The sequence below is a fragment of the Sceloporus occidentalis genome, unplaced genomic scaffold (genome assembly GCF_023333645.1).
Source record: "Sceloporus occidentalis isolate IW3139 unplaced genomic scaffold, rSceOcc1.0.p SCAF_22, whole genome shotgun sequence".
NCBI lineage: Eukaryota > Metazoa > Chordata > Lepidosauria > Squamata > Phrynosomatidae > Sceloporus > Sceloporus occidentalis.
The window spans coordinates 11,958,217-11,971,475 of record NW_028317002.1 but is presented as its reverse complement, the minus strand read 5'-3'; the positions used below and the strand labels follow the sequence as shown (position 1 = coordinate 11,971,475).

The window sequence follows — 13,259 nt, the reverse complement described above, 5'->3', positions numbered from 1 at the left end:
TTTTTTAAAAAAAGAATTCCTGCAGAGGTTAGACGTTTCTCCCTCTAGAAAATTAAAACTAATAATAAACTAAGTGTACAGTACTCTATGAGCACACAACTTTGGTAGCACAGGAAAAACCCATCTAGTGATGTCATCATGACATCACAAAGGTTTCCCTTTCCCTGAAAATGCCCAATATGGGATCTCTAGCTGTAGTATACCGCTCTGTAAAATAAAAAAGTGAAAAAAATAATAAAAACACAAAAATAATCACCTATACCACCCTGTACCCCTAAAATACTATTAAAAAAACACTCCATGTTCTAAAATTGGCTCATAGTGACCCCAAAACAGGGATATACAAAACAACGTTCTTTTCTGCAGTTGGATATAACCTAGACAGCAAATCCAAAGCAGCAATGCAAAATGTGTTTGAAAAGCAGGTTTTTTTCTTTTTTACCATCCTATTGGATGAGATAGGAGGGGAAACGGCAGGGATGCTTTTAATATTTCTTGGACCCTGGGAAAGCACTTGCTTGGGAACCCCCACACCGCTAGCATATAAATACTCCCTCCACTCCAACACCAAAGGAACACCACAAAAAACAACAACTGACTCTGCAGTGACTCTGCAGATTAGGAGAAGACTGACAGAGTCAGTGTGGTCTTCCCTCCTTCTGAACCTACTGTGACACAGGCAGGGCAGAGGAGGAGCACAATACTCTGCCGATCACATAGCAAATGAACGGTGCAGGTCTGGGCTGGCTTTAGGTGTTCAGGCACCCTGTGCAGGCCACCCTCGGGGTTCCCAGTCCCCTGTCATCACCCCCAGTGTTTCTTTGTCCCCTCCTTTACTGTACCTCACCTCAATTTCCTCCCTCATGTAGTTCAGGTGTGTATATATAAAATGAATAATGAATGGAAACCCTAAATTGCAGGCATATATCACAGGTCGCAAACCACAAAGGCCAGCCCTGGCACCTAGATTGCACACATAGAACTTGTCCCAGCACCCAGATTGCATCCACAGGACCTGCCTAGCACCCAAATTGAACTTGCCATATTTTTCACCATACAACATGTCTGTGCCATATATGTCCCAAAACAGCCCTCCTGTGCCATCTTTGCCACAAACGGCCTCCCTGTACCACGCTTGCCCCACAACAGCCTGTCTGCACCATCTTTGCCCCAAACAGCCTGTCCGTGCCATCTTTGCCACCCACTTACACGTCCATGCTATCACACACATACTCATTCATTCACTTGTTCACATATACTCATTCACAAATATTAATTCACTCATTCACACATATTCATTCACAAATACTCCTGCACTCACTAATTCACACATACCCATTCATACATTTTGGACTCAACTAAAATTAGCCAGTTCCCATCCTATATTGAGATCTATACACCTTGACAAACTTAAAAAACAAAGCTGCTGCATACATGGTGGTAACATGTTTTATGATAAGGGCCTGTAGGAAATGGTAAAGAAAAGCATCGGTTTAATGAGCTTCAAACTGTTCAAGCAACCTCTTTACCCAGGCATTGGTGCATGTTTCATGGGCTTAACTTTTGGCATATTGACCCCTCTGAAATTGTCATTTCTATGTAATCTATGCAATGTGTTTCATGTGTGGCCTAGTTTACAAGATCAGAAAAGCTTTGATAGTGAAATATAAGCTTTTGGTGACCTTCCAAAATAATATTCACACTTTACAAAACCAAATACATATTGCAAAGTCTGAGTTCAAATAAAAAAGAAGTACATGAGAAGTCCTAAAGTGTCATCAAAAATATTTACAATTTTGCAATACTCTCGAGGCTCAAACATATTCTTTTCACATACTGATTATGGCTTTACTACTTCACTTTTTTTGCAATGTAACAAATGTAACCCAAATACATTTTCCCAAATAAAATGGCAACTCTAATTTCCCAAGCAGCATTTAAGTTGAAAGCAGTTATTTTATATCTTATTAAATATTATGTTTGAAATACTTTTTTTCTGCACACTGCACTTTTTTTGCACACCTGTTACCTTTTTTCAAGGTACACTGGAAATGTCACGGTTGAGCCAAGTCCCTGATGACCTGGCTTTTGGGTGAGGTTTGTGGGTGGAACATTTGGTTTCTACATCCCCTTGTAGACTTTGGTGGTCCCCATCTTTGAAAGGGGGTCAAGAAGATCCTACCATAGAGGGAAGCAAGGGTCTATATATCCCTTTGAGTTGTGTAGCCCTAGAAAAAAAGCTATGAGTCCTCTATGGCCTTCTAATGGCACTGGCACCATCACCAACAGCATGACACCTATGGCTTTAATATTGAACACAGCATGTGTTAAGTAGTCTTCACCCACTTTATATTAAATGCTGACACTCATTTATAGGGGTGAAAGCATAATGTATAAATATGCGATATTTATACAATAAAGAATAAAAACAAGACTTTTTACTACACATTCACATGTATTTATGTCAAGAGATGAAATGTACCTCTAATGTGACTAGCCCATACAGACTCATTCAGCCAGAGCTGTGATCTGGACTGATCCATTCACCGTTTGGGGCGGGGTGCAAAACTACTGTTCCTAGATTCCCCGGTACTGTCGCGTACCTGCCGGGATTCCCATTTTTCTTTTTGAATGGTTAGCTCGCTATCTATCCTGTCGTGTTGATATCCGAGTTTACCCTGATACGCAGGATGTGTATTTATATATATTTGAGCGATCCACCCCCTCATGCTGTGTAGTGCCTGATCCCGGCCGGTCTGTAAGCTGCACAATCCGCTCAGCTGCTTCAGGGAGGGAGAGAATAGACAGATATACCGGAGGTTGGTGTACCGCGGAGAGACTGTGGAGAGAGAGGGGCACACCGGGAACACAACAGACACCGGACATCACACGATACACCCGGAATATACATACACCGGGGCACTGGAAGAATACAGCCTGATCCGGAGACAGGACACCGACACACGGTAACACATAGATAAAGGTGTGTGCATATAGTAGACTGCCTGTCTATAACATATATATATATATATGTTTGTTTCAAGTATGTGGATATGTAAAGATCAAATTTATCTGTCTGTCTGTCTATCTATCTATCTATCTAGCTATCTATCTATCTATCTATCTATCTATCTATCTATCATCTATCTATCTATCTATCTATCTATCTTTCTTTCCTATTAGTCTAATCCCCACACATACTCGACCCTAATAAATTGACCTAAAGGCTTACATTCAGAACTCCGAATTCATTCAGTTATTATGTAAGTTGTCATCATGTATCTAATAGTACATTTCATTTCACTTTTGATTTTTACAAAGTTTTTAGGAATGGATCAGTTAGTTGATCCTTTAATCTACAGACAGTGTGAAGCTCAACACAATGCAGTTAAAGGCTTTATCCCACTATGATTATATGATCCGCCATAATATTAACTTTTTTGCCCCCTCTGTGCCTGTCCCTCTGGCGCTACTAATATAAACACGCTATAGGGGTCAGTTCTACTATGTTGTCATAAGCATCTGTCCTGTTTATACATGTAGATGGATGGATAAGACAGATGACAGTGAAACTTTATGTTAGCACAGTGAGATAATTTAAACATACATAGGATGGACATAAAGCTGCCCTGAATCTTAAGGCCAAAGACCTGTTAAGGTCTGAGTCTTTACATCAGGAAAAAATGTACTAGGTGGGCCGAATGGTTCTTATCTGCCGTCAGATTCTATATTTCTATTGAAATGCATATCCCCAAATGTAAACCTCATTCATGACACGGGATAGAGCCCCTTTCTTTCCCTAAAGGGTTAGTGACGGGTTGCCCGTCTTGTGCACCCACAGCCAAAAAAAGAGGGGAAGTCTCTTATTCTCTCTCCGCATGGACCCCGCTCCCCAAAGGGGTCACATCTGCCGGGTTTGGTGTGCACAGAGAGTCTGCACACGCCAGCTGTGCTGAACAGCTGCAACCGACCCTGGGATAATCCAAGATCAGCCAGCCGGTAATGAATTCCCCTAACACGCAGGGAGGAGGTGACACGCGTGTGCTAGACACTCAGGCACACACACACCAGCATCTCAGGAACGTGTGCACACGCATCATAATGTACATGGTTCATCCTATGTCCATCCGAGCCCTTTTACACAAATTAACATTGCTGGGCTCGTGGTTAAACCAGAAGCTTTACAGTATTCCCAGGCTGCACAATGGCAATTAAATGGAGCCACACTAAATATTACTTAATCGACGATACTTAATTCACTTTTCTCTAGCAAGCCAATTAAATTCTGTACGTATTTGACATTTCAGTACATTGAGTGACAAATACTAGATGAATAATTGACATTAAGTACGCCTAGCAAGAAGACCGTTTATACATGACCAAGAGTATATCGAGTGCTATACTGTAACCTATTTAGGTCAGGGTATCCTTTTCATCGTATGCAACAGCCTTAACCCTATGTGTATGTATGCGATTGGAACTATTGCTAACCATTTCCCTGTAAGGAGAGTGAGCAAGGCTATGGAATGTAAAGGGTTAAGTACTATGTACATGGAAAGAGCGGTTCCCAATTTCATCAGGATTTAAGAAATCTTCCAGTATCTATTGTATTAAAAAGGGAGTGGAAAATCTAATAGAGGCAACACTTACAATGAGTACCTTGGGTGTGCCTGCTTAAATGTCAGAATCTTAAACCACAGAGCTCCAAACCAAAGCTCTTGTTAATGAAGGATTGGCATGACTAGTACACATTTCTCAACTGGCTGGATAACATGATTATTGCGTATTTCAATTAGTGTCTTCATTGAAAATCTGCAGTGTTGTTAGAAGACATTTGATGACATTTGATGTAACTCTATGTCTCCTCATATGCAGTTTTTTTATTTGGGGGGGTGCACAGAAGATGGGGAAGCAGAACAGCAAGCTGCGGCCAGAGATGCTGCAGGACCTGCGTGAGAACACAGAATTCTCTGACCATGAGCTGCAGGAGTGGTATAAAGGCTTCCTGAAAGACTGTCCTTCCGGCATTCTTAATGTGGAAGAGTTCAAGAAGATCTATGCCAATTTTTTCCCATATGGAGATGCCTCAAAATTTGCTGAGCATGTCTTCCGCACGTTTGACACCAATGGCGACGGGACTATTGATTTTCGTGAGTTTATCATTGCCCTGAGTGTTACGTCAAGGGGGAAATTGGAGCAGAAACTAAAGTGGGCATTCAGCATGTATGACTTGGATGGAAATGGCTACATCAGTCGGGAGGAGATGCTGGAGATTGTTCAGGTAAGTGAAGGGGGTGAGTCTAGGGTTATTGGAGCCTAGGTGCAGCATTTGTAAATAACACACACTAACACTCAAACTCGCTATAACACCATGTGCTAACAAACACTCAAGCTTACAAGAAGCATTCACTTAAGCATACATAGACACTCTTCCTCTCCCAGGGGCTGCTAACCCTAGGATCAACCTCGACACCATACACTCATACACTCATACACACTCACACTTAACACCTTCATGCGCATGCTTCATTGCACACACACACATTAACACCATACACTAACACACACCCTCTCCTTCTCCCATTCCTCTATTACCTCTTCTAGTCTCCTTCTCTTCCCTTATACTATCTGCAGTAGAACGTTCCCTCCTCTTACCTCATACATGGAGCCCTTATCTGTAGTGCAGCTTGCACGTTGTATGCGAGCTGCCGCTACTACCACACGGGTTAAATTTTAAACTCTAAGCCCAGTCACTAGGTGGGATGTATAAGTACACTGTGTGCGCAAGCACATCATATCTCACAGAAATGTTTTTCAATTTTTGGTCATCTTTGCTGGTACTTTGCAAAAATAAGACTACACCTTCCCCTTTAATTCTTCATTATAGTACAATGTACATTAATAGATCAGTGCATACATAACAGATAGTAAAAACCCCAGATACCATAGATATTTTATTATAACAAAAAAAACTTTAAATGTGCGAAATGTCCCTTCCAACGAAATCATAATCATTGGGTACATATATATATAAAAAAATTGTTTTCATTTGACAGATTTCATATGGATTGCAGGACGATTCAGCATGTTTAGCTGTCTAAATGTTTGTTGCTAGGTGCACCCGTTTAGCTTAACAGCTGCCTCACCCTCTGTTGGCACAGGCGTTCTGGATCTCATAGAGCAGCATGTATGAATAGAGGCCTCCTACATGCGCTCTGCTCCAGGAATTACTGGAAGCCACTGCATACTCAGTACAGAGCATATGGGCAGCTACGTGGGCCAAACACACTGCTTGTTTCACGTTGAAGACTTGAGATATGTCCCGCACATTCACTCTGCACGTGTGTCACATGTAATTATTCTACAGGTATATTTCTCCAGTGCCTGGAGTGGCTGTAATTTCTCCCGGGAGACTATTTTTCCTGTAAATACGTTCACACCCAACAATTCACAACTTTAGAAGCAGCTGGTGGTCACAGATCTAACATGTATAAAATAATTATGCAATCTGAAGACTTTCTCCTGTCATGCGCTTTAATCTAAAAAAGCATTTTTGTGTTCCTTCAGGGGTTATGTACAAAAAAAATTGATTTTCGTCCAACCAGCCTTTAAAGTGAACTATATTTGGCTTTGAGTGCGCTGATCTTTTCTTTTTATGTTGATTTAATACTAAAATCCTAATTGGTTGGTAAGTTTTCACAAAAAGAATCATATTCCAACTGAGGTTGCAGAGATTTGTGTTGCAGGGGGTGTTTCATCATTATTTAGTAAAATCCCTCAATGTCTACGACTGAATTTAGAAGGACTAAGGTGGCAACAGGTGTTTATTGGTTGTTTAATACTACGTGTGAACAATTTTTTTTGTTTTTAGGCAATTTATAAAATGGTTTCTTCGGTAATGAAGATGCCAGAGGATGAATCTACACCAGAGAAGCGTACAGAGAAAATTTTCAGACAGATGGATACAAATAATGATGGTGAGCAATTCTAATGATCTGTATTGATGGAAGGGGGCACTGTCTGCGCCACCATCTGCAGGAATAAGGGTCTATATTTCATCTTACTATGTTATTTGAATGCTGTCTTGTGATTGGTAATGTTCTTTATGCCCCAATGATCTTCTTTGCCTTTCCCACCAAGATCACTGCTTTTCTCATGACCTGTTTCTTGACTCTCCTCTGTAGGTAAGCTCTCCCTCGAGGAGTTCATTAAAGGTGCCAAGAGTGACCCATCTATTGTACGGCTACTGCAATGTGATCCAAGCACGGCTTCCCAGTTCTGAGTGTTTATGCATCATGGGAAAATGTCCATTTCTTCCAGAGGCAGTGCCAATGAGAGATACTCTCTACTACATACAATGGCCTGTCCCAGAATCCTCTTGGGCATTAGATGGACATGAATGCACTGCCAGTCAGTCAGCCCATTACCCATCCCCTGTTTATTTATTATGCTATATATTGTTATTCTGTATATTTTATGGAGGGACAATTGGGGTGCATGGAGTGTTTGGGATCTAAGAGTGAGTGGGTGGGGGTATTGAACAGAATGAAAGGGGCCAGGGCCACGTTGAGAGAGCGTTACAGATGCTGCATAGTAGGGATAATTTTGCAGCAGCAGTATTTTGTGGTTCTGATCCATATTGCTTGGCAGAGGTGCACAGCAGCCACATTAATGTGAGCTGCAACTTTGTTGCACTAAACACATAAAATATCTATGCACGTTCCTTTTGGTAGGGGTAGGTTTAGTGTATTTTAGTATCAGGGGGAAAAGCTGCATGTAAATTTGTTGCCCTTAACCCTCCATTGCCAGGTGATCATTTCCAGATTGATATATCTTATTTATATACTGCATATATGTACATAGCCCAGAATTTAGGAACACTACCAATGTGTAGATACAGCACAGTATTAAAGTGCAGTTCTTCCAGTCCGTCTGTTCATAGGCATATAAAAAGAATTAACTCGGATAATATGCAAATAGAAAAGCATATTGCACACACCTCTATACGTGTATTCATCATAGCTGCTACTGATGGATGTACAGTTACCCCTTACAGGATAGGATGTTATGTTTAGTATGGGCTATGTACTATGGGGGCTATTTTTAGAGGGTGGCGCTATTGAAAAGTTTGATGATATGTAAATGTAATGTATCATCATATTGACATCTATACAACCTTTGTATACATTTCCAAAATTCACAAGAAGTTCTCTATAAAACACCAATACTTGACATCTTCTATGTCTGTGACTGTAGGTGCGATTGTGATTGTGAACGATATTTTTTTGGAAATTTCCACATTTTAAAAAATCTTGGCACACAATGCAAAAATATTTTAAAAAGTTGCGATTTGTTTAGAAATTAGTTATGACTTTTGCAAAATGAATTTATTGCTAGTTTTCTCATAGCGCCACCATTTATAAATCACCTCCTAAGTGTCAGGGAGTGCCTGTACTGTCTACTGGCATGTAATGAACATACTTGCTTCTTTTACTGAATGACTGGCTCGTCATATAAAGGTAACCTGTCTACCACACCCCAGTGTACCTTCACACCTATACCAATCCAACAACAGGGGCCTCACAAATTGCAGTTTGGTTTTTTAGACCAAGTTAAATGCTTCTATCGCGGTATGGAAAGTACATTTTGCAAAACTTTGCACAAATTACAAAACTTTGGCACATAGTCCCTCTGTGTGGACTTGATTCGTGGAAGATGTCGCAAATGAAAACTGATCTCATGAACCACCGTGAAACCTCTGATATTAGAGCTTGTTGTCAAGACAATGGGGGTACTGGATATAATTGGAATAATCAGCATGAACATATCACTGGTTGCTATGGCAATTTCATCTCTCTGTACCTGAATTTTCCATATAAATGACGCCCAGATTGGAAGTATATTACCCTGTAGAACACCAACAAGATCTACATTTTAGTCGTATATTACTGGCTGCATTAGAAATGACTGACAATGTTACATACATAAATACTACCCAGTAGTGTATCCCTCCATTTGGTAGGATAGTTTTTTGTGCAGACAGGTTTACACGGCGGCCGTACTTGTTCCTGCATCAGACCTCTCCTTAGAGAACATCCTTTATCACATGACACCAATGGAATCTTGTCCTCTACCTCAGATGTTGAAGGGTTCTCTGCAATTCAGTTTGTGTGTTCAGTCCTTGTGTTACAACCATATGGGTCAGTTGTCACAGCCACACACTGCAACTTTCTTCAGGATTTAACCCTTCGTTTTCTGATTCCATGTCATTCGCTACCTGTGCAAATTGTAGCTTGACCTGACAAGGAAAATTATAGGAATGATTTATACTCATGCATGTATGAACTTTATATGTTTGTGCAACAACTTGAATGTAAAGATGACTATAGATACTGTAAATTTCACTTTTCCCTGACTGAGGGTACATACTCTGGACACGGGTGGCCTTTTCTCATGAGACACAGGCCATTGGCTCCAGCAAGGCTTCTTGCACTCCTACTTGATCAATGGTTCTCCATGCAGTCATAATAGGTGTTAAATACAACTATTTTCATGGCAGCAGAGAACATAATAAAGGCTTGATTTTAAGATGTGCCCCCATGTTAAAAAAGGACAGCTCCTCTCCTGATGCCGACCCTGTTTTGGAATGATCTACAGGTGGTGGTATCACATAAATGGATTGGGCAGTTGTTTTTGGTCATTATTGATCCTTCAGTCCCAACTGAAGGGTGTCCAGGTATGACAAAGAGTTATCATAAAGCTACATTTCTAGAATATATCTACAGAACAAAAGCTGTGAGCATGTGAAATACATTCTGTTATTTTGTGTATATTTAAATCTATTTCATGTTCTAGAAACGTATCCTTGAAATTGTTTTGCTTAGGGGCCCTTAATACCTAGACCCACCTAGATGATACAAAATGCTTTGTCATTCAGCTTAACTGTTACATTGCCTGTGTTTTCTCTTTTTTAAACAATGGACATTTTAGCTAAAACAATGTTCAATGCTAACTTTGACATCATTAAAATACACTTTGAGAAAGAGTACTCACCTTCCTTCTTCTCCTCCATTTGTGGCAGAGGTAGATATCCATTAGGTGAAGTACAGTGAAAAAACACTGGCAGCTGAACACAACCTCTGTGATATCCAGTAAGATGGATAGTACCCAAAGACAAAGAGTAGTGCTCTGCAAAGAAAGAGCGTTAGGGAGCTGTAGTCTCTAATTGTGCCTCACAAGAAAAGAAGGGCTTTACAGGAAATAATACCTATAGTAGATAAATGACAATATTAAGCTGTCATACCTGAGTCCAAGTGAGGACTGGACAGGATTGTCCAGTATGTTATGGTTTCCTGATGCACTGGATATTAAGGGGTTGCAGGTGCACATAGTACATGGCATTAAACCTGTGAAATGTCCTACACGTGTCCTACACGTGTTGTGGGTGGGTGTGGAGAAGGGCTGTAGTGATGAGGACACTCTAGGGCCCATATAGAGCAATCACCATGGCAACCAATGGAATGCACCTGCTGACTGCTCCAATTCTAGCATGTCACACCAGAATTGTCCTGTTTTCCTTAATATGTGCCCAGGCAAACTACTACATTTCTCAGTAACTGTGTCTAATAGGCTTAAAGCTATCCGTCCATCACCTGTTGTGCAACATGTACCTTTCAATGTGTAAATGGAGCATCAGACTCCATAGCTTATTCTCATGATGCAGGGCATGTATCTCTTCTATCTATCTATCTCTTTCTGAAAGGTTTACGGTCATCCTTTAATATAGATAGCAGACATCACTTACATAGATCCGTGTTGGGTCAAATGGACACTCGTATGAGATCTGAATGAGTTCCAGGTCGGGAAACGTGCAAGAGGATAGCAGCGTGCTACCCTGATTTACCACAGTGATTATAATGGAGATGGCGATACCAATAGTACAGGCAGCAGATAGCAGGGCATTAATTATGCTGAGTACCACTGCTGCCCAGCGCTGAAAAAAAAGACATGGTCAAAATGCTTGAAATAAGAACAAAATACTGATGTGAAGAGCAATAAAATCTACTAGAAACTTCATTATGAGCACACAATTTATTCTCACCAGAGATCTATGTTTAAGGTATCGAGATAGGACAATGGCCACGATCCCACAGGAGATGCTCTGATATAAGATAAAAACATAGTATTAAAAGGTACATACTACATACAACACAAACAAGACTGAAATATTACTTGTTCTGAAGATTGAAAATTGAATATTAACTCCAAACAAACCTACATGTCACCTACCAAGATCGCAGATATCACAGCTGTGATGTTGGCTACGGAATATTGCAACGATGCTGTGTCCTGAAGCCTAGCCACGTGTCTCAGGACTAGTCCATGGACAATAGCCCCCACTATAAAATTCAGGTGCCCGACAACAATCAAGCCCAGGCCCTGTTTCATTAGAATCTTCCCAAATGGCGGGGCTTCAAGTTTTCCTGCAAAACCATTGAGTAATACGTTAAATATTGCAACTATCACATTCGTAGTAAGAGGGGAAATAAATAGCATTAACTAGAAACATAGATAAACAGGTACCTTTAAATATATTAGTATTTGTGTGTTAACAGGTTTATTTGTGTTTTGTTGCTATGTCAACCCATAAGTAAACAGTTTGGTTGCAATAAAAGTTATGTCCTTTCCCCTCGGTCAAAGCAAAGCCTGATATTCTTTCTAGCTCAATTGCCATATTTGCTCGGTTATACGACTAGTTTAAAAAAAAAAAAAAAAAAATTGAAACAAAGACCTCATCCTATAATCTAGGTCGTCTTTTATTCAGACCAAAGATGCGCGCCACCAATCCTCCAATATATAATTTCCCCCGATCCTTAGAATCAGCACTATTTTGGGGACTACATATCCCATGATTCTCAGACTGTCTTTAAATTGACCAAGCATCATGGGACTCTTGTCAATAATAATAGCCAGGACTAGTTAAGCTCTCATGCAAATATGGAAGATCCATCATATTTATTGTGCTGGCCAATTTGCTGTATGGTATCAATATAAGCAACAAAATGGCCACCACATGGGTTGCACACTCCCAGTAGAGAGCTTGTAACAATCTGCCATGGGCGCAAGTTCATGCAAACGCACTACTCGGCTCTGTCCTATCCATTAGAAAAGGACAGAAAGGATCCAGTCCATTGTTATCTTGGACATGCCCAAACCTGGGAACTCTCCGGATGTGGCCAGTTGAGTGGGCAGTCCTGGCTGCATCCCGCAAGGGTAGGCTCCGGGAAGCTCCGGGCCAACAAGTTCCCAGGTATGGACATGGCCAGCGTCTGTATAAAGGCCTGGACGGGCCATCTGGAACACTGGCCGCACGCTATGTGAACATAAGAACGTAGTGTCTCATATCCAGCCACTACTTTAGGTAGTGGCCCAAAAGTCTTTAAATCAGAGGAGCATAGAAGGCCATTGACCCTGCATTTGCTCAAAATGAGCATCTTCATGTTAGATTGCACTTGATGAGGAGTGAGCAAAGCGGGATAATTTATGTGAAAGGAAAGGTGACCTGCCGGTCCATTTGCTATGCCTACAACTCACACTACATTAAGCCAGAAAGGTGGCGCTTACAGTGGCACCTGAACATGGCACCTGAAATATCAAAAGTTATGAATACTTATGAAACACAGAACGGTCTTAGAGCTGTGGCTTGTACGAGCCTAGAAGGTGGTTTAAAATGTCCTTTGGAAAGCTGCTTGGAGAGGCTTGTGTAATAAAAGAAAATGTGCATTGGGTGAATGATCTAAAAATGGATTGGGCAATGGGAAAATAGCTAAATATCAAGAACACTGGTCAGGAAAAAGAAGAGATCTAGCATTAAGCTGTCCTACTCACCACTAAGTAGGGTGGCAGTTCTACCTAAACTGGGCTCTGAAGCATAAACTATAGGGGATGCATCATTCTTATGTCTCTTTCAGGGACTATGTAGCTTTAGAATAAACATAACGTAATTATTAACAGACTGTTGTTGTAAGGGAGGTCAGTGAAGTTTGCTAACCGATAAGGGGCTTTCACTTGTTAATTAATGTTGGGTGGATTAGTGACATTGCCCCTTTTTTTGGTACTACTAAGAGCAGTGGCCATAGCATGTACTGAATTTTACTCGTTAACACGATCTCCCTGTGAATCATACTTCAGGAGATTCATTATCTCCAGTTAGATGCAAAGTTTCATTTATGTAGTGATATTGAGCATTTACTGCAATA

At 40.8% G+C, this 13,259-nt stretch overlaps 2 protein-coding genes across 2 annotated transcripts; one reads left to right on the top strand and one right to left on the bottom strand.

Moving 5' to 3' along the window:
• The first annotated feature begins 4,903 nt into the window (after positions 1-4,903).
• Positions 4,904-7,282, top strand: LOC149301049 (hippocalcin-like protein 1). Its single transcript, XM_089484445.1, has 3 exons — positions 4,904-5,281; positions 6,872-6,977; positions 7,185-7,282. The coding sequence occupies exons 1-3, from the start codon at positions 4,904-4,906 to the stop codon at positions 7,280-7,282; spliced, it is 582 nt and encodes a 193-aa protein (XP_089340571.1).
• A 2,741-nt stretch (positions 7,283-10,023) lies between these two features.
• LOC149301048 (transmembrane protein 54-like) lies at positions 10,024-12,354 on the bottom strand. Its single transcript, XM_089484592.1, has 5 exons — positions 12,216-12,354; positions 11,290-11,483; positions 11,102-11,161; positions 10,805-10,993; positions 10,024-10,188 (listed from the first exon to the last, which is right to left on the bottom strand). Exons 1-5 carry the CDS (start codon positions 12,352-12,354, stop codon positions 10,024-10,026), a joined length of 747 nt encoding a protein of 248 aa, XP_089340718.1.
• Positions 12,355-13,259: the final 905 nt, after the last annotated feature.

Bases quoted from the DNA above. Each gene is read 5' to 3' on its own strand.
- LOC149301049 (XM_089484445.1), top strand. From the start codon at position 4,904: ATGGGGAAGCAGAACAGCAAGCTGCGGCCAGAGATGCTGCAGGACCTG. The intron at 5,282-6,871 runs GTAAGTGAAGGG...TTTTGTTTTTAG, and splicing joins AGATGCTGGAGATTGTTCAG to GCAATTTATAAAATGGTTTC. The intron at 6,978-7,184 runs GTGAGCAATTCT...TCTCCTCTGTAG, and splicing joins GATGGATACAAATAATGATG to GTAAGCTCTCCCTCGAGGAG.
- LOC149301048 (XM_089484592.1), bottom strand. From the start codon at position 12,354: ATGGCCCGTCCAGGCCTTTATACAGACGCTGGCCATGTCCATACCTGG. The intron at 11,162-11,289 runs GTAGGTGACATG...ATCTTATATCAG, and splicing joins CTGTGATATCTGCGATCTTG to AGCATCTCCTGTGGGATCGT. The intron at 10,994-11,101 runs GTGAGAATAAAT...CTTTTTTTTCAG, and splicing joins ACCTTAAACATAGATCTCTG to CGCTGGGCAGCAGTGGTACT.